Source organism: Pelmatolapia mariae, linkage group LG10_11, assembly GCF_036321145.2.
Source record: "Pelmatolapia mariae isolate MD_Pm_ZW linkage group LG10_11, Pm_UMD_F_2, whole genome shotgun sequence".
Lineage (NCBI taxonomy): Eukaryota > Metazoa > Chordata > Actinopteri > Cichliformes > Cichlidae > Pelmatolapia > Pelmatolapia mariae.
This window is the reverse complement of record NC_086236.1, coordinates 25344302-25362798: the sequence shown is the minus strand read 5'-3', so window position 1 is coordinate 25362798 and position 18497 is coordinate 25344302. Positions and strand designations below refer to the sequence as shown.

At 39.7% G+C, this 18497-nt stretch overlaps 1 protein-coding gene across 4 annotated transcripts; it reads left to right on the top strand.

The window, feature by feature from the left end:
- Positions 1-5488: 5488 nt before the first annotated feature.
- LOC134636689 (protocadherin alpha-C2-like) lies at positions 5489-13921 on the top strand. 4 transcript variants are annotated; one of them, XM_063486791.1, is made up of 3 exons: positions 5489-8058; positions 9877-9913; positions 10857-13921. In XM_063486791.1, exons 1-2 carry the CDS (start codon positions 5626-5628, stop codon positions 9886-9888), a joined length of 2445 nt encoding a protein of 814 aa, XP_063342861.1. In that variant the 5' UTR covers positions 5489-5625; the 3' UTR covers positions 9889-9913; positions 10857-13921. The 4 variants fall into 4 exon arrangements, with proteins under 4 accessions (XP_063342861.1, XP_063342860.1, XP_063342859.1 ...); XM_063486790.1 differs by having other exon boundaries at positions 10854-13921; XM_063486789.1 differs by lacking the exon at positions 9877-9913.
- Positions 13922-18497: the final 4576 nt, after the last annotated feature.

The following is an 18497-nucleotide window of genomic DNA, read 5'->3' as shown; positions in this document are numbered from 1 at the left end:
TGAATGATCCATAGGTAGTGTTTAACAAACAAACAAAAAATGCTTAGGTACAAGGACTGCAATGAAAACGCAAAATGAAATGAAAAAAGTATCCAGTTACCATGGATATATACATAATTAAATAATAAATTTAATGTGGATGGGAGGATGGGGTGTGAGGGGGGCACTTTTCAAAAAGAAATTAGGGTTGGTTCAAGACTTTTGCACAGTGCTGTAGTTGTAATCTTTCTAGTAAATGATTAAACAAGCTGAAACAAACTGATTCAGTAAATCTCTCTTCCTAATTAAGGCTCAGATGGTGTATCTGGTACTTCTTGTTACGCTTGGTGAGGAGCTTGATCTCTTCCTCCTCTTGAGTAAAAGGTTAGAATGAGTTAACGTGTGTCATAATTAATTAAAATTAATTAAAAAGCAAAAACAGTGGGCTATGTAAAGCTACTGCCCTGGCAATCACGGTTATAAGTTGAGGAAAACAGCCAACAACAGAGTGTATGTAATGAACTATATTTTACTTTCTGCACAGACTCAAAGTCAACTCATGGAAAGATTGAAAGAATTCATGATAGTAATAAAAACTTATAACAGTGTTTACATATATGGCACAGGAGCAAAGTGTTTGAGCAGTTATTTCAAATGCATTAAAGACAACATGGTGTGTGCTTTGCATATACAGTGTTTTCTGTAATTTTCTGTGTTGTCACTGGATGGAGCCAAAGGAAAAGAGAGAGATTAAGCATCACCCTCATCTTGTCATCTGCCATGTCAACACAAAATGGTTTAAGCTTGCAGAAAAAGCTGACAAGTAAAAATATGACAGCTAGGAGAAATAATGAGAAGCACTGTATGCTGCATGGGCTGTATTAAAGGGAGAGACTGAAGCTTCTTTGCAGTAGCTTAGCTCAAAAGGAAAAGTAAACTTTTCATCACAGGATTAGTAGAAGACTCAGGCTGCATGAAGACATGGAGGTAAAAAAAAAAAAAAAAACTAAACTAAAGGGTGACAGGTTGCCTTCACTGACGCCTCATCAGTAAAGTTAGTTAAAAAAGAAAGAAAGACTGCACCTCCAGTTTAAAATAACACTTTTATATGGTTTTAAAATATACATGAAACAAAATTTGACCATTTAAAATGATTTACATTAAAGCTTTTATGACATTTTTTATATCCCTGGATTTTCAAGTTGGACTCTTTGTCCTTTTTGCAAACAATCTTCTGTTTTTCCCCTTGCTTTTGGAACTTTAACCTTTGACTGAGCATTACCTCCATTTAGCAAATCTCTTCATATTTTTTAAGAGCTTGACTCTTTTTGGCCATTAATAACAGAATAACCCTTTAAAAATCTTTCTTGTTGCAAATGCAAGTTACCTCAAGCAAACTGAAAAAGTTTGCATGGGCCTCTAGGGAGCAGTATCTCATTCTTTTCACTGGAAATGCATGCATTAAGTGGTCAGAAGGATACTCTGTCATGTTTGAATGTTTCGTGGATCCAAATGATTGATTAAGTGATTAGCTTTTTTCACTCCAAGTGGCAGCCAAAAACAAAGTCCACAAAACCATGGGGCGACAGCAGAGGGCTGTCTTCAGAGAACAGCCTGGAAAAGAGTGAATAGGGACAATGAACTAAAGCAAACTGAAAACAGACACAGGAGGAGGGGATATGGGAAACACCAGGGTAATGAGATACTGCTGAAACTAATCCAAGAAGACAAGAAACCAAACTGGGAACAAGACACAAGAGACTGAAGCTGCCCAAATAAAACAGGATGTAACAAAATGAAGGCACACCTAACACAGAAACTGAGACTAAACCACAGACACATAGAACACAATAGGGCAGGAAAAGAGGAAAAGTGAAACAGTAACTATATTTAATGATTAAAAAAGTAATCATATCTAAAACTAAGAAAACCTGAAAATAGAATCAAAAGCAGAACACGAACAATGCACATGATGCACACTGATCCAAAGATCGTTTGTCCCTTACACATACATTGGAAAAAGAACTCTTGTAAGATGATGGATACTTTTTTTTTCAGAGCATCCAAAATCTAGGAAATTATTGTTTTTTTCAAACTGTTTAATTCATTTAATTTGGCTCTGGAGAGTCTGTAACAGCTGCATGATTATCTTATCAGAGGCCATTCATGTGTGCTGGGAGCCAACAGAAAGTCAACCAGTTCAGCAAATGAGGGTCTTGGTTGCACATGTCCTAAATGAGAGCTAATGTGCATGCTCACGGGCCCAAAAATGTGGAAGCAGATGTAAGTACCTCATGGAGGACCTTTGGTATATGCACTAATAAGCAACTTTCATTCAAATGAATGAGGCACTGTCCTGAACTGCAGTATCCACTTTTCCTCAGCTCACCCCAATTGAAGCCCATTCTTCATTCAAAGTCACTTTATTGTGTTTTCTTGTTGTTGTTTGGGTACTTACAAAAAAACGTCACATGTCATACATACTCTATTCATTTGGGTACTTTGGTACATTTTTCTTCTTCGTGTGGGTGCCTTAGGTTGCACTGTATCGTGTTTACCGCTGAGCTCCTTTGAGGGTCATAAAAAGCGTCTCCTTCATTTCTTTGTCAAGTAACAGTGAGAGCTACAGCAGATAAATTTGGCAACACCTCCATGACGTCTGTTTCTGACATCCATTCCTTTTCTTCTGCTTATCCACTTCAGAGGGGGCCTGGAGTCTATTCCAGCTGTCATAGGGTGAAAGGTGGAGTACACCGGGGTACACCGATATACTGGACAGGTCACCAGTCTGACACAGGGCAAACACAGAGAAAGAGAGCAACAACATTCATACTCACATTGATGCCAAATTTTAGAATCACCAGTTAACCTAACCCCAGTAATTGCCAGTCCCTGACAGAACCCACGCAAACATGGCAGCACAGAGCGACGGTGATGAAATGAACATCATTTCCAAAATGAGACATAAAGGGATATGATTCTGTTAACTCTTCTGACTCAATTGATTATATTGTTTGACTTTCATAACAGGCTGGACGGTGGTTAGCACTGTTGCCGCACAGCAAGAAGGTCCTGAGTTCAATTCCACCATCAGGCCAGGGTCTTTCTGTGTGGAGTTTGCATATTTTCCCGTGTTTGCGTGGGTTCCCCAAAGACATGTAGTTTGTGGGGATAGGTTAATTGATTAATCCAAATTGCCCATAGGTGTGAATGCGGGAGTGAATGTGAGCGTGAATGGTTGTCTGTCTCTGTGTGTTAGCCCTGCGACCAGTAGCGGTTTTAGATACGGGCGACACGGGCGGTTGCCCGGGGCGGCATCGTGGTGGGGGCGGCATCACGGGCATCGGCAAAAAAAATAAAATAAATTTGCTCGTACTCATGCTGCCCCGACATCATGCCAGCGCATATTAGGGACGGCATAGGCACCGATCGGTTAAAGGGCGCCCTCCGTTTGCCAGGTGCGCCTGCTGCTTGCTGCACGGTAAGGAGAGGGCGGGGCGGCGGGGGATTCTCTGGCTGGCTGGAGCAGCATCCAGACAGCCAGAGAACCAACTCGCAAAATAAAACAAAATAAAAACAAACCAACAACACGAAAACACCAGATATTATGATACAGACTTATAATTTGCACCGATGTTTTTTTTGAAATTCTATAAAGTGAGCGCGAGAGCCCTCGGTGCACCTGCTTGCTGCTGAAGTCAAAGTAAACTTTATTGTCATCTCCGCTACATACAGTCCAGTATATAGAGAGACGAGACGACGAAGCTCCAGTTACAGCAGTGCAAGTAAACAATCAATAAATATTTAAGAGTAAAAAAATAAATACACAATTTAGGACTCGGGGTAAATGGACCAATAACAATTTAAAATGTATATTTTATATTTTGTTGATTTAAAGTCTCACACACAACCCGTGGAAAGGGGAGGGAGACCTGCTGCTCCCAAATAGAGCACATTTCATTCATAATGTTGTAAATCCAAGCCCATTCATGATCTGAATCCTGGGTTGTGCGAAATCCCAGAAATACACCTTAGACAAAGCGAATCTGTGAACTAAGGTGTAGGTCTATTAGGTTATGTTGTGGTGATCCTCGGGTTGGGGGATGGGTGTTCATACTGGAGTGCAAAATTAAAATCAAGATGCACAAGAAAAGTTCAAAGCCATCAGGTGCTCAGTTTAAAAAAAGAGAGAAAAGAAGAGGAGGAGTGTAGCGACTTCCACAGTCGCTAGAGGCCGGGGATTGAGCCTGCCTATTTGCCTGACGCGCTGGCAACTTCACGCAATAATGTGAGAGGTGGAATTGCTTGCTTGTTTATTAAAGTGCTTGAAAACTTGACAGAGCAATGTGAATGATTCAAACTCTTAAAACATCACAGGCTCTAATGCAACAAGGGGAAACTCGTTGTGCTGCGGTCAACAAAAACTACGGCTACCCAGCCCTCCTCTCTGTCAAAATCAAACCAGTGAAAGACAGACTGACTCTTAATGTCACCGCTAGCACCCACGTGACTCCCGTTACACATCACCATAGCAAGCGAACAAATGAAAACCCAGTGATCATTAAAATTCAATACATTTAATTATGGCTCCTACAAGGAAAAACGAGCAAAGATACAGGTAAGCAGATGTGTCATTGGATAATGGCAGGTCATGTATCCTAAAACATTCAGAATCAGAATACTTTATTAATCCCTAAGGAAGTTATGTGGGTTACAGTTGCTCCAAGAAGAAATGGTAAAAATAGTAACAGTAGCAGACTAAACTCCAAACAATATATACAATAATATAATATAAATTAGTCAGTGTCAATTGTTGATTTGTCCTGTTCTCATTGTATGACGAATTATGATGTCTGCTTAGTAGCCGTTTGCATACTATGCATACTCTCTCTCTCTTCATATGTGTGTGTGTGTGTGTGGGGGGGGGGGCGCGCCAAAGGGAGGCCCTATGACAGCTGGGATAGGCTCCTGCGACCCTGAAAAGGATAAGCGGAAGTGAATGAATGGATGGACTTTCATAACATCAGAGAACCAGAGATGAGCAAACACATGCTCACGAAGTTTACGATTTTTCTAAAGCCTATGATGTGCTCTTAATCAAAGATGCTGCTATTATGCAAAGAATGAGTTAATTATCAAATATTAATTTTAAAAAAATACATTAACCAGAACTAGTTATTATTGGTGTTGTTGCTGTTTTTTCTTTGTTTTTTTGTTTCTTAATTCAGTCAGCCATTTGTCAGCCAGCCATCCATTTCTTTTTTTTAAATTTTTTATTTTTTTGCTCTATTAGACAAAACATGATGCAAGCTGTTGCACAAAATGCCAAAAATTGTTCTTTAAAAAAACACAAAGAAATAAAGAAGGGTGCCATATGGGCACCCTTTAATTTCACTGAGGAGACCTCGCCAGTCTGCTCGGGCCCTGCTCAGACGTTGCATACGCCCCTGCAGAGCAGAGCTGTGAGAGCCCCCCCTCTCCTCCTCCAGCGGCACTGTGCTGTAAATGGCCTGCTGCAGCTACAGCTACAAGTCGTGGAGGCAAGAATGACACCGGCGCTCCCCTACAACAAGACAACTTGAGCGTAAGAACGGATTTGTTTCATTAATTCCTTTAAAATAATAATAAGATATATACCAAAACACGATGGCGCTTATCCCTGCATCTTTACGGACACGGTTAGTGGTGGGTGGTTTTTCGTTCATTGCAATGTGGGGATTTGCGCTCTCCATCACTCGGTACTCTATTCCGGAGGAAATGGAAGAGGGTTCCTTTGTTGCTAATCTGGCCACAGATTTGGGTCTGGATGTTCGCAGTTTGGAGGAGCGCAAAGCAAAACTCGATGTCATCCATAGTAAAAATTACCTCGACATCAACAAAGATACGGGGGAGCTGGTTATCCGCGAGAAGATAGACCGGGAAAGCATATGCATGACTAAAACAACCTCGTGTTTTCTGAAAATGGATGTCATACTTTCAAGCCCGGTTCGCATTTTTAACATCGAGCTGGAAATTATGGACATAAATGACAACGCGCCGGTGTTTCGCAGAAGGACAATGCACTTAGACATTTCGGAGGCAACCCTTCCCGGTGAGAGATTCTCACTGACAAACGCCGTGGATGCGGATGTGGGGGCGAATTCAATCAAGACCTACTATCTCAGTGAAAGCAAATACTTCAGTATCGACATCCAGACCGGCAGCGATGGCTCCAAATATGTCGATTTAGTGCTTAGTGGTAATTTGGACCGTGAGGAGCATGCTGTTCACGATTTAATTCTAACCGCTGTGGATGGAGGTGTGCCTCCTCGCTCCGGCACAGCCAGCATCATTATTAACGTTCTGGATATCAACGACAACGCCCCCATATTCAGTCAGCCGGTATATGCAGTCAATGTCTCGGAGAACTCGGCAGCAGGAACAGTGGTCATGACCTTAAATGCAACAGACTTAGACGAAGGCACAAACGCCCAGCTGGTATACTCACACACACTGTACACATCGGAGAAGACACAAGAGCTATTCTCACTTGATCCAAATTCAGGTGAGATCAAGGTGAAGGGGGTGATCGATTATGAAGAGAGTCAGAGTTTTGAGATGCACATACAGGCACAGGACAGAGGGACGAACCCTCTGTCCGGACACTGTAAAGTCACAGTGTTTGTGACAGATCTCAATGATAATTACCCTGAAGTGACCATCAAGTCTCTGAAAAGTTCGCTGACTGAGGATGTCTCTGTAGGGACGCTGATTGCAGTGGTCAGTGTGAGCGACAGGGACTCTGGAGCCAACGGACAAGTGGAGCTCTCTCTAAATAGGCAAGAAACGTTACCGTTTCTCTTAAACAAGTCCTCTGAGGGTTACTTTGAAATGCTAGTGTCAAAACCACTGGACAGAGAAGTAATAAGTAAATATGACATCATACTGAGAGTGACAGACAAAGGTGTGCCACCCTTATCTGAAAATGAAACCATCACTTTGGAGATACTGGATATCAACGACAATGCACCTACATTCTCCCAGTCATTCTACACAATCCATGTCATGGAGAATAATCCACCGGGGGCATTATTGACATCTCTGAGTGCATTTGACCCAGATCTGAATGAGAACCAGTACTTGGTTTATTTCATAATGGAAAAAGAAATCGTTAACACTTCTATGTCGATGTTGTTTTCCATCAATCCTGAGAATGGTGATCTTTATGCCCTGAAGACCTTTGATTATGAGAGAGAAAGGGAGTTTCTTTTCCACATTGAGGCAAGAGACTCTGGTGTTCCCCCGCTGAGCACCAATTGTACCGTGCATATTATTATTCTGGACCAAAATGACAACACCCCTCTCATAGTGTCACCTTGGCGCGCACAGGGCTCTGTTGTAGAGGAGGTGATACCGAGGTCGACTGATAAGGGACATTTGGTGGCCAAAGTGATTGCCATTGATGCAGACTCTGAGCAGAACGCCAGAGTCACATATCAGCTACTTCAGATCAGTGATTCAACCCTCTTTAGCCTGGATCAGTACAACGGTGAGATCCGGACTACAAGGATGTTTAGTTACAGAGATCCAAGACAACAGAGGCTGGTAATTGTTGCCAAAGACAATGGTCAACCTTCGCTTTCTGCTACTGTCACCATCAAGATATCAACAGTGGAACATGCAATGGCCTTTTCAGAGACTACAGAGCTTCCACTAGACTATGACATGTTCACTGACCTAAACCTCTATTTAGTGATCGGTTTAGGAGCCGTGTCCTTTCTGCTACTGATAACCATCTTAGTTATTATTGTGCTCAAGTGTCAAAAACCAAAACCAAAGGCCATCAAGATCCCTCCAGCCAATAGAAATAGCGTGATCAGCAGGAACAGCGTGATCAGCCAGAGAAGCTCCACTATCGCAGATTCCACGCTGATCTCCAGCGATGCCTACTGGTACAGCTTGTTCCTCGCAGAGACCAGGAAGGGCAAAGTGGTCGTGAGACAGCCCATAATTCCCAAAGGAGCTGGGTATTTTGTTTCCAGCATACCCAGGAGCATAGGGCCAAGTGAGATCACAGATTCCAGAGCATCAACACTGGAGGTATGTTGAAATATCGGATGGGTTTGGTAAAAAGCTTAAAAACGTTGAAATTGCCCATATGGAAAAGATATATATAAATCTTATAAAGTTTGTATCTGTCTTGTGTGAAACTTGTATGAAAAGCATACAAGAGTGAAAACAGATATAAGATCCCTTGAAAAATTATATAAATGAAACTTGTATGTTTTGGATACTTCCTAAAACAATATATGAAAGTAATGAGAAAGTGGCCACTTTCATGAGTAAATCATATAAGCCTTATATGATTTACTATATGAAGCAAGCTAAAGCTGATGCAAGTCTTTTATAAGTTTTTCCTATTTCTTTTCCATATGGGTGAGCTTTTGATAGAGCTGACTTCCTGTAGTATAAAAAGTGCACACATATACTTTTTTCTCCTGGAGAGCAGAGGAATATTTTCTTTGTAATACCCCAGGTACAAACACAACATAATGCATTGCATGTTCAATAGGCCACTAACAATTTTCTCAGTATCAGCATTTCACATTTCTGGTAAATATTTTGTTAAAAATTAAGCTTTAGATTAATTTCGAGTTAAAGTTTCCTTCAACCTGCATTCAAGTATAAATCAGAAATACTATACTTATACTCAACAACATTTCAGAAGTAAATATTGCAGGTTTGAGGTTATTCCTGAAGTGAAGATTTTACCAAGTCTTGGGATCCCCTGAAGGAGGCCAACCCCTAGCTTAGTTTAAACAATTGAACTGTATATAAATCAAATGACATACTACACAATGCAACATGGTTTCACCTGGCTCCACTTCAACAATGAAAATCCAACATTGATCAGTATTAAGGATGTAATAATGTGTAATAATGTGTAATTTTTTTCCACTTTTGATACTTTCAGTGTGTTTAATAATAATATTTATGGAGGATTTTGAATGTTAATTCGGGCTGTTTAAAAGTGTAGGACTGGTACTTTTACTTGGGCAAAGGATCTTAGTACTTCTTCCACTGCGGTGACTCTTCGCTTGTACTTTGAAATGCATTCAGGGTGACACGACTGACTGAAAAATCAAAGCGCTTTCTATTATTTAGCTTGGGTCTGTGTCATGAGTCTGATGGGCTAGTTTTCTCTGCAGTCTGAAATCTGATACGAGTTGAAAATAAAAGTGGGGCTAAAGTTTTATTTAGAATGGATGAATTTGATAATAACTATAAGTAATTTCATTGACATTAACCAAGTGAAATGTATATTGTAATGAATAATAATGCACCTATTTTCAAAATTATTGGAATTAAGTTACAACTAAGAGGACAGCTGAATTTAGTTTTTGTTTTGTTTTTTTATCAAGCATGTGTTTCTAGAGCAAATCATCAGCGCTGCTATTGCATAATTAGGCCAAACAAGGCCACCCCACAAAAAATTGCCACTTTTTGATGTCTTATGTAGTATGTAGGTCATGTACTGCAGATGCATAGCACAGAATCATAGCATAACTGGTAGGTGCAAGAGGGGGAGTACTACAAAGAAGATCAGACGTGGGAGGGTTGTCTTCAAGGACAAGCGAGATGCCTCATGAATCTCTAGCAGTGTTCTGGCACACTGTAGACTATCAACAATGCATGGATGCTAAAAAAAGATCCAGATGTTGTTTATGTTTGTACAGCTGGACCTGCAGAGTAAACTGAATCGAGTGATCCGCTGAATGATCAACATGAATATGCATGTTGTACGGGGGCATATGGAGGGAAAGAGACAAACACCCATGTATGATGTGGATGTATTGTGAGCGTGAGTTCGAGTGTCTGCATTACCACTGAATTTGTCTCTTTTTTTCTATTCTTAAGTACTCAAAATGAAAGGAAGTCCATTCTACAACTGGAGGTATGCTGGTTGCTAACTACATCTGTAGAGCCACTATAATTGTGTAGAAAGTTTCTATCTCTTTCTATTTGGTGTTCGTTCTTCATTTGGCTGCAAAATTTGGATTTTATACAAATTTCTTTCTGATTCTTCCTTTTTTTTGCTGAAATCCTTTCCCAAGATATTTTCCTGATTAAATAGAACAGGTTACACTAGCCCACAAAAAACAACACTCCCCTCTAATTCACTGCTACTGTGAGCACTAAAATCTAAATTGGCTGGTCTCTGAAGTGAGAAAACCATGTATCAGCTTATAACAAGAGCTGAGATTAGAATAAAATTGGCTGCTTGTCAGATCTGTGTTAACACATCTGGCTAGCTTGGTAGAGATTCAGGGCAAAAATGATGGCGCAGACAGGAAAAAAGGATTAAAGAATGAATTGCCCTGAGTGGATTCTCAGCATACCTGAGAGCAGTGACTATATAAACTCAGATCTCCACATATAAACTCTGTTAGGTGACGTTTTAAATGTCGCAAATGTATTATGCCCTATTCTTTTTTTCCCCACGTCAAAAAAAACATTAGATAGTTTAATATTGGCATACCAAAATACCAAATAGCACATTGTGATGCTTGCTTGTGCATGCTTTAGTCACACCTTCTGCTTCCCTTATTTCAGTTAATGACTTTGATATTTTATTTTAGTCATGTTAGTCAAACCTTTTTTTTTGTATTTTTAAATTTGTAGATTGATTTTTTTTAAACAAATTAAAAAAACAATCCTGATTATGATTGATTTAGTGACTTATCTTTCAATTTAAATGTCCCTAGCGTCTATTGACATGTCAATGATGGTGGCAGTAACCAGTCACGATCCACTGTTGCATGAGTGAGGACTTTCTCTAAGTTTATATTAAGACTTACTTCCTGTGTTGACTAATTCTATGTTCTTTCTCTCAGCAGGGGCCCAGAAGAGAACTGCCATGATATAATCATCTCTTCTTGGGAGTCTTTGGCTAAAAATCTTCCCTGTGACTCACAAAGAAGATGTTAAAAAAAAACCCCCAACAGAAACAAAAAAAAAACATCTGCTAGTCCCTCTGCTCCAGCTGTTATTTCTCTCTGCTTCCTCCATTGACCACTAACCACCTCAGCCTTCCAGCTTTGTTAATCTTTTAAGCATGAATCTGCATGATTCTACAACTAAGTATTCAGACAACAATTTGAAATAGTTTCTGGCAGGATATGTGGACATTACTGAGCAGACCTCATGTCATAAATCATTCCCTTCATGATGTTCTGAAACTTTTAAATAGACAATTTTGCCTTTTTTCTCCAGAGTTTAAGCTGAGTGTTGTAGTTGTAGAAACCTTCAGTACTTTGCAATATTCTTAAGTTCAAGTCAGGCAGCATTTCATATAAGCAAGAGTTCAAAATATGCCTAAACCTAAATATACAAGTGAATCAGGGTGAATATGCTTCTTCCATAATTCTGATATAACATAACTGTAGCTGGTTATGTCACTGATTCAGCCTTTTTGTCTTGTTTCTTTCTTGGTTTTTAATAAAACGTTTCTACTCTATTATGGGTCTTGCTGGTTAGTAAGATTCATATACTTTTAGTTAAGCTGTTTTCACACATGTGCTCCAGAAAATATTGAGACAGTTACCGAAAGACATTGTCTACAATTGCCCTTTTCACATGTAGCATGCAAAAGGGGAATAGTCGGTGTCAGATGCGTTCTCATTACCGGATAGACGAGAGTGCTGCCTTGGCGGAGTGTGCAGAAAGCATACTTGCTGTGAATTCACTGGGCAATTACCTGCTCTAGTCTCAAATGGGTGCATTCAGATGTTACATGGTGTTTTTACTACTAAAGAGTTGTCAGGGTAAAGACGTCCAGAATGACATTTGCTTTCTCACGTAGAAAGCAAATGTCTGCTGGTTAATGCTGAGGAAAGTTTTGGCCCACAGTGCAAGTGTGAAAACAGCTGTAGTAAGTTTCTAAGAAAAAGAGCAAAAAAAAGGATTTTATTCAATTTTAAATTTTTTAAACAATATTTGTTGTACTAGAGAAGTTATGAATGTGTCAAAGTGATGAAAAAGAATGAAAGACAAGAAAACTCGAAAAAAAAAAACCCGCACATTATAGGTGATACATTGTTTCTCTTTTCATTTGATTGTAGATAGATTAGTCGTATAGGGACAATAACAAGATTACAAAAGTAAACTTACAACAGATTTACATTTTCTATCTGACGTGTATGAGCTACACAAAAATATCGAACTTCCTCAATTTTCATTTTCACACTATAGTTTGAGCCTGTCTCCTTACGTTGTACTAAACAAGGGGGTCTGGAGGAGGTGTATACTCACACCTCTTTTTTTTTAACTGAGGTAATCACAGAGTGGGGTGAGGCCAGAGTGGGGGACATGTACAACTCTCAGACACAATGAACCTTATTTTTAAAAACACAATCAAATATCAAATGTCAGTTTAACTGTCTGTAAGAAGATTTGCTTATTACAAGCTATCATCTCTTCGGGCTAATTTCCTTAAAAGTTGACAGTTCAAATAATAACTGTGTTCACTCATTGCACAAAGTGCAAATTGATTAAGTTAATATGAAAACAAAGGAATAATATAGAGCAAGTATATCCAAATGTATTTATCTTTGCCAGGGTACAAAGGGATATCAGGTACAGGCAAGGCAATTTAGGAATATTATTGTTTTTATATATTTTTTGGTAGTAACTTTTAATGCTGCTTTTGTGAGCTTCTTTGAGGGCATTTTTTGTTGCATATTTGTAGTTTAGTGTACGTGATGTTGTTTTGATGGTGTACATATTAATATATAAATAATAAAACTAGAATACTTCTCTTGACCTCAAAAGTAGCGCTGTTGCACTACGAATAAGCCCAGGACTTTCATGACTCAGAAACAAGGAGCTTATTAACACCACTTATTAGGGTGCTAATTGATCAAATGTAACTGTATGTGGTAAAAGTATTGGATTATGAGAAGAAGAGTGCAGTGTTAATTATGCTCACAGCATTAAAGTGCAGACTCTGCAAGTTCAGAAATCTGCTGAACCCATACGTGGAGCATGAAAAGCATTAAGCAGATGCCAGCACTTTGAATCTGAATCTAAATGTGATCGGAGCACTCCCTTCAGTAATGCAGTGAAGGTAGAAGATTTCAGGAAGTATCAGTCTTCACATTTAGAGTCAGTGAAATTGAACCTCTCTTCCTCTCTTTTACTGTTGCACCAGGCTTCCCAGACATAAACACATCTTTCTGGCTGTCTGTCAGGCTAACGATGTCACGTAATAAGCGATTTCTTGCTGTGAAGAACGTTTTATATGTTTAATTCATGCCTGAACCAATTCGAACAGTTTTTAAAATGATTTTTTTTTAAATTGCACATACGATGAGCTCTTTGTGTGCCTTCTGCATTGTAAAAGATAAACATGACTGTTGATGAATGAAATAATGGCATTCCACTAGTATTACAAATTACACTGACACCCATGATACAATACCTTGAATTTCTTGTTGGGTGGGGCTCAGCCTTTTGGTTTCAGAGCAGGTTTTCAGTTAAAAACAAAGAAACAAACAAAAAAAAGCAACAAAAAAACATGCATTTACTGTAAAATGAACTGCTTTATACTTTGTGTTTTTTCTACAGTAGACTTTTTTGATATTTTCTGTATTCACTGTGACTGAATGGCACAGGAGGTGCTTGTGCTCAGTATTGTAAACGTGAGTAATTCTCATGCGTACACAGCTCAGTTTTTTTTACTTTTCTCTTTCTCGCTTATTTGCCAGTCAGATTGTACAGTATGCTTTGAGAGTTGCATCAAATGTTAGCCAGTTCCATCCCATTTAATGGATCAAAGACAGTATGGGTGAGAATGGTCTTGCTTTGTTTTCAAGTCTAGTCAATTGTCAGATTTTGATGTTGCTTATTTGGCTTAAATGTTCTGCCTGATCATGCTAGTTTGAATAAAGCTTTTTAATCTGTCTTTCTATTGTTTCTCTAATGAAGAATGAAGCTGAAGTGATCAGAAGTGACTTCTTGAATATGATGTTCTCTCTTCCCCCTCTTCCTTGCTCTCTCAAATTCCCTCACATACACACATTTTGACCCAGTTTCTCTTTATAACGCTCTGTACTAATTCTTGGAAATTGAAAACTAAATAAAGGAGATGCGCCTGCAGTTCAAATCACAGAAGCAGACAAATAATAGCTTTGTCAGGATTAGTAAAAGCCATGAGCCAAATTGCAGTAGTCTGCTCTTCGCTGTGGCCACACAGGGCTTTTAGTTTGTAGTCCTATGGCAGACTCGTGTATGAGAGTCCTGTGAATTTGTATCACTAGCTATTGCCACTGTTATCAATAACAGCAAATTTCTATCTGTTATCTGGCTAAATAATAACAACTTCCATACCTGGATTGATGTGATTTACAGTGTCTTTCACAGTAATGATCTGGCTTGCTTTTCAAACACAATCAATACCCGTATATAATAAAACTATTAAGAATAGCATTGACTGAAATCTAGTAGATTTGGATAATAAAATTGAGAAGCAGTCCTGTGTCTCAGCTGTATGCCGGTCAGTTCAGAAATACAGCGCCTTGTAAAATTACACAATACTATAGAGAAGGCCCAAAAGTTCTTAAGTAACTTGTGCTTTAAAAGACCCTGAAGTAGGTCAGTGCAAATGAGCAGGGCAACTGTGGCTACATCCCTTGTGCTGAGTGCTGTTCCCGCCAACTCTTCCCTCAGGAGAGCTACGTTTTTTAAACCAACACAGTCCATGTTACTGAAATTGTTGTGCAACCCACCAGTGATAAACATGAGCAAAGTGCAACTACGGTTCAAAAGGGTACTTTTAATCACACTGGTTCCTAGAATGTTTAACTGTTTTACAATGTTTATAAGTACTGTACTGCACAAGGTCATCATACTGTAATTAAAAGGTAAACCAAAATGTAAAATGTAAATACAAATTAAAAAGTAGATTTCAGGAGGAAAGAAAAGAATTGTTTTGTATCCTTAGAACGTAAATGTAAATTGTCAGAAAGACTAAACTAAAATGGTTCCCACCAATAAAAAATAAACTGTCATGATTCACTCTGGAAGCCAAAACCTCTAATATCTGTGCTGCAGTATTTAGGGCAGTACTGTCTAGCCACCCAGCTCTGATCTGTTTAGGGATCCACACAGTTTCAATGCAATAAAACTGGTGACCTGCCCAGGGTGCTTTGTTCAGTGATTCTTGTCCCACCGTGAACCCAAACAGAGCAGGCAAATGTGGAAAATCAAACCAATGTTAGGTTAGGTTAAGTGTTTCCAGAGTGCACTTATAGTGAAGCAGCAGCACTTAAAAAAATACACTCCTCTCTGCTGTAATCTGTAATGTAGTAGAAGTTGTTGGGTTTTTTTTCAGACAACTTTGTGGTCTGAAGAGGTATGCAATTAAGCACCCCATTACACATCATCACAACTTTTTCTGCAATGCTGCAGTGCTTCCATATCTAATGTGTGGACTTCATTATAAATCATTTTAAAATCTATCTGCCTCACAGTAAAAAGAAATGCTTTTGTTTGCAGCTAGCTCATCACACAGCAATATATTGATCCGTTAAGTGTGTTTCATTCCTGAATTCATTGTGGCAGTGTGTTTTACTCTTCAGTACTGAGATACAATATTCAAAACAGAGCTTTGGGGAAGCTGCTTAAGCATATTTTTACCAGATTATCTGGACTGACTCAAGTCTATATTTTGGCCACTATAAAAGCTTCTTTTAGATCAGCTTCAGTGTGTGGATTTGCATTAACTATAATCAACCTAAAAAAAATTTTATGAATCAATGTGATTTCGATTTAGTTGCTTTAAACACATGTTTAAGCAGGGAATTTGTCTCCAATAAACGAAGTTCAAAAAAGGAGTCAATGACCAAATATTATACCCAAAATATAAAGTAGACATCTGGTGCCTACATTGTGGATGGCAGCAGTCACTCTGGTCCACTCTAGATAACTCTATATAAGCCCATATTATATTCCCAAAAAGTATTCACTCACCCATCCAAATTATTGAATTTAGATGTTCCAATCACTTCCACAGGCACAGTTGTATAAAATCAAGCATGTAGGCATGCAGACGGCTTCTACAAACATTTCTAAAAGAATTGGTCACTCTCAGGAGTTCAGTGAATTCCAGTGTGAAACTGCAATAGGATGCTACCTGTGCAACAAGTCCACTTGTGAATGTTCCTCACAGCTAAATATTTCACCGTCAGATGTTAGTGGTTGTGTAACAAAGTGATTGGGAACGACAGCAACTCAGGGCACATAAAATTACAGATCGGGGTTAGTGCACAAGGTCGACAACTTTCTGCAGTCAATCACTACAGACCTCCAAACTTCTGCAATGCAAAGTGTCCGATGCAGTGATGTAAAGCACACCGCCACTGGACTCTAGAGACGTGTTCTCTGGACTGACAAATCACGCTTTTCTGTCTGGCAATCCAATGGACAGATCTAGGTTTGGCAGTTGCCACGAGAGCAGAACTTGTCTGAAGTTTGGTGGAGAGGGGGATTATGGTGTGGAGGTGTGTGGAGGCCCCCTTAGTTCCCCCCTTAGTTGACCCCCTTAGTTCCAGTGAAAAGAACTCTTAATGCTTCAGCATATCAAGATATTTTGGACAATTTCATGTTCCCAACTTTGTGGGAACAATTTGGGGATGGCCTCTTTTCTTCCAACATGACTGCACACCAGTGCACAAAGCAAGGTCCATAAAGACATGAATGGTGTGGAAGAACTTGCCTGGGCTGCACAAAGTTCTGACCTCAACCCGATAGAGCATATTTGGGATGAATTAGAGCGGAGACTGCAAGCCAGGCTTCCCATTCAACATCAGTGTCTGACTTCACAAATTTGCTTCTGGAAAAATGGTCAAAGATCCCCATAAACATACTCCCAATCCTTGCGGAAAGCCTATCTCAGAAGAGTTGACGCTGTTATACCTGCAAAGGGTGGACCCACATCATATTGAACCCTAAAGAATGGGATGTCACACAAGTTTATATGTGTGTGAAGGCAGACAATCAAATACTTTTGGCAATATTGTGTATAGAAAACCTGTGAGGTCGACGCTTACACTACCAGAACACCCAGGCAAAGTCAGATAACCTTTGCAAAAATATTATTTAGAAACTCTTAATCAATGTGAACAATGGTAAAATGTGTGTACTCTTCAGACTTATTGTATTTGCAATATTAAGATTATCCTTTAGCAGGGAATCTTTACTCCAACTTAGCATTACAGTTTTTTCTAAACTACAGGGTGGGCCATTTATATGGATACACCGTAATAAAATGGGAATGTTTGGTGATATTAAAGTCCTGTTTGTGGCACATTAGTATATGTGAGGGGGCAAACTCCTCAAGATGGGTGGTGACCATGGTGGCCATTTAGAAGTCGGCCATCTTGGATACAACTTTTGTTTTTTCAATAGGAAGAGGGCCATGTGACACATCAAACTTATTGGTAATGTCACAAGAAAAACAATGGTGTGCTTGGTTTCAACGTAACTGTATTCTTTCATGAGTTATTTACAAGTTTCTATTTGTTCACAGCCATTGACATGTCGAAGAGGTTAACACGTGAGGAGCGGATCGAAATTGTGTTGATATCTGGTGAACGCAGTAACTGGGTCATTGCAGCAGTTTTCAATGCAAGACACCCTACGAGACCACCCATCTCCCATGCTACAGTTAGCAAACTGCTTGCTAAGTTTCGTGAAACTGGTTCAGTGTTGGATTTGGCAAAATGTGGACGCAAGAAAACTGTCACTGATGAAGAAACATCAGTGGCTGTCCTAGCTTCATTCAGCAAGAGCCCACAGCGTAGCAAGAGCCCACAGCGTAGCAAGAGCCCACAGCGTAGCACTCGCCGCATGTCACTGGAGAGTGGCATTAGTCGAACATCCCTTCGGCGGATATTAGCTACTCACAAATGGCACCCTTACAAACTCCAGCTACTGCAGCATCTCAGCGAGGATGACCCAGATCGGCGCACAGAATTTGCAGAATGGGCAAAACAAAAATTGGAACAGGACTCTCAGTTCATGCAGAAGATTTTGTTCAGTGATGAGGCAAACTTTTATGTGAATGGTGAAGTTAACAAACAAAACCACCGCTATTGGTTTGACACTAACCCACATTGGATGGATCCCTCCAAGACTGCTGGAACAACAAAAGTGATGGTTTGGTGTGGTATATGGGGTACAACGATAGTGGGTCCATTCTTCATCAATGGAAACCTCAAGGCCACTGGATATTTGCAATTGCTACATGATGATGTGTTTCCCTCTTTATGCACTGAAGCTGGCACGTTCCCTGAGTTTTTCCAGCAAGATGGTGCACCACCACATTATGGGTGCCAGGTCCGAGCATTCCTAGATGAACAGTTTCCTGGAAAGTGGATTGGTCGTCATGGGCCAGTTGAATGGCCCCCAAGGTCTCTCGATCTGACCCCCTTAGACTTTTATCTTTGGGGTCATCTGAAGGCAATTGTCTATGGTGTGAA

Bases quoted from the DNA above. Each gene is read 5' to 3' on its own strand.
- LOC134636689 (XM_063486788.1), top strand. From the start codon at position 5,626: ATGGCGCTTATCCCTGCATCTTTACGGACACGGTTAGTGGTGGGTGGT. The intron at 8,059-10,853 runs GTATGTTGAAAT...TCTTTCTCTCAG, and splicing joins CCAGAGCATCAACACTGGAG to CAGGGGCCCAGAAGAGAACT.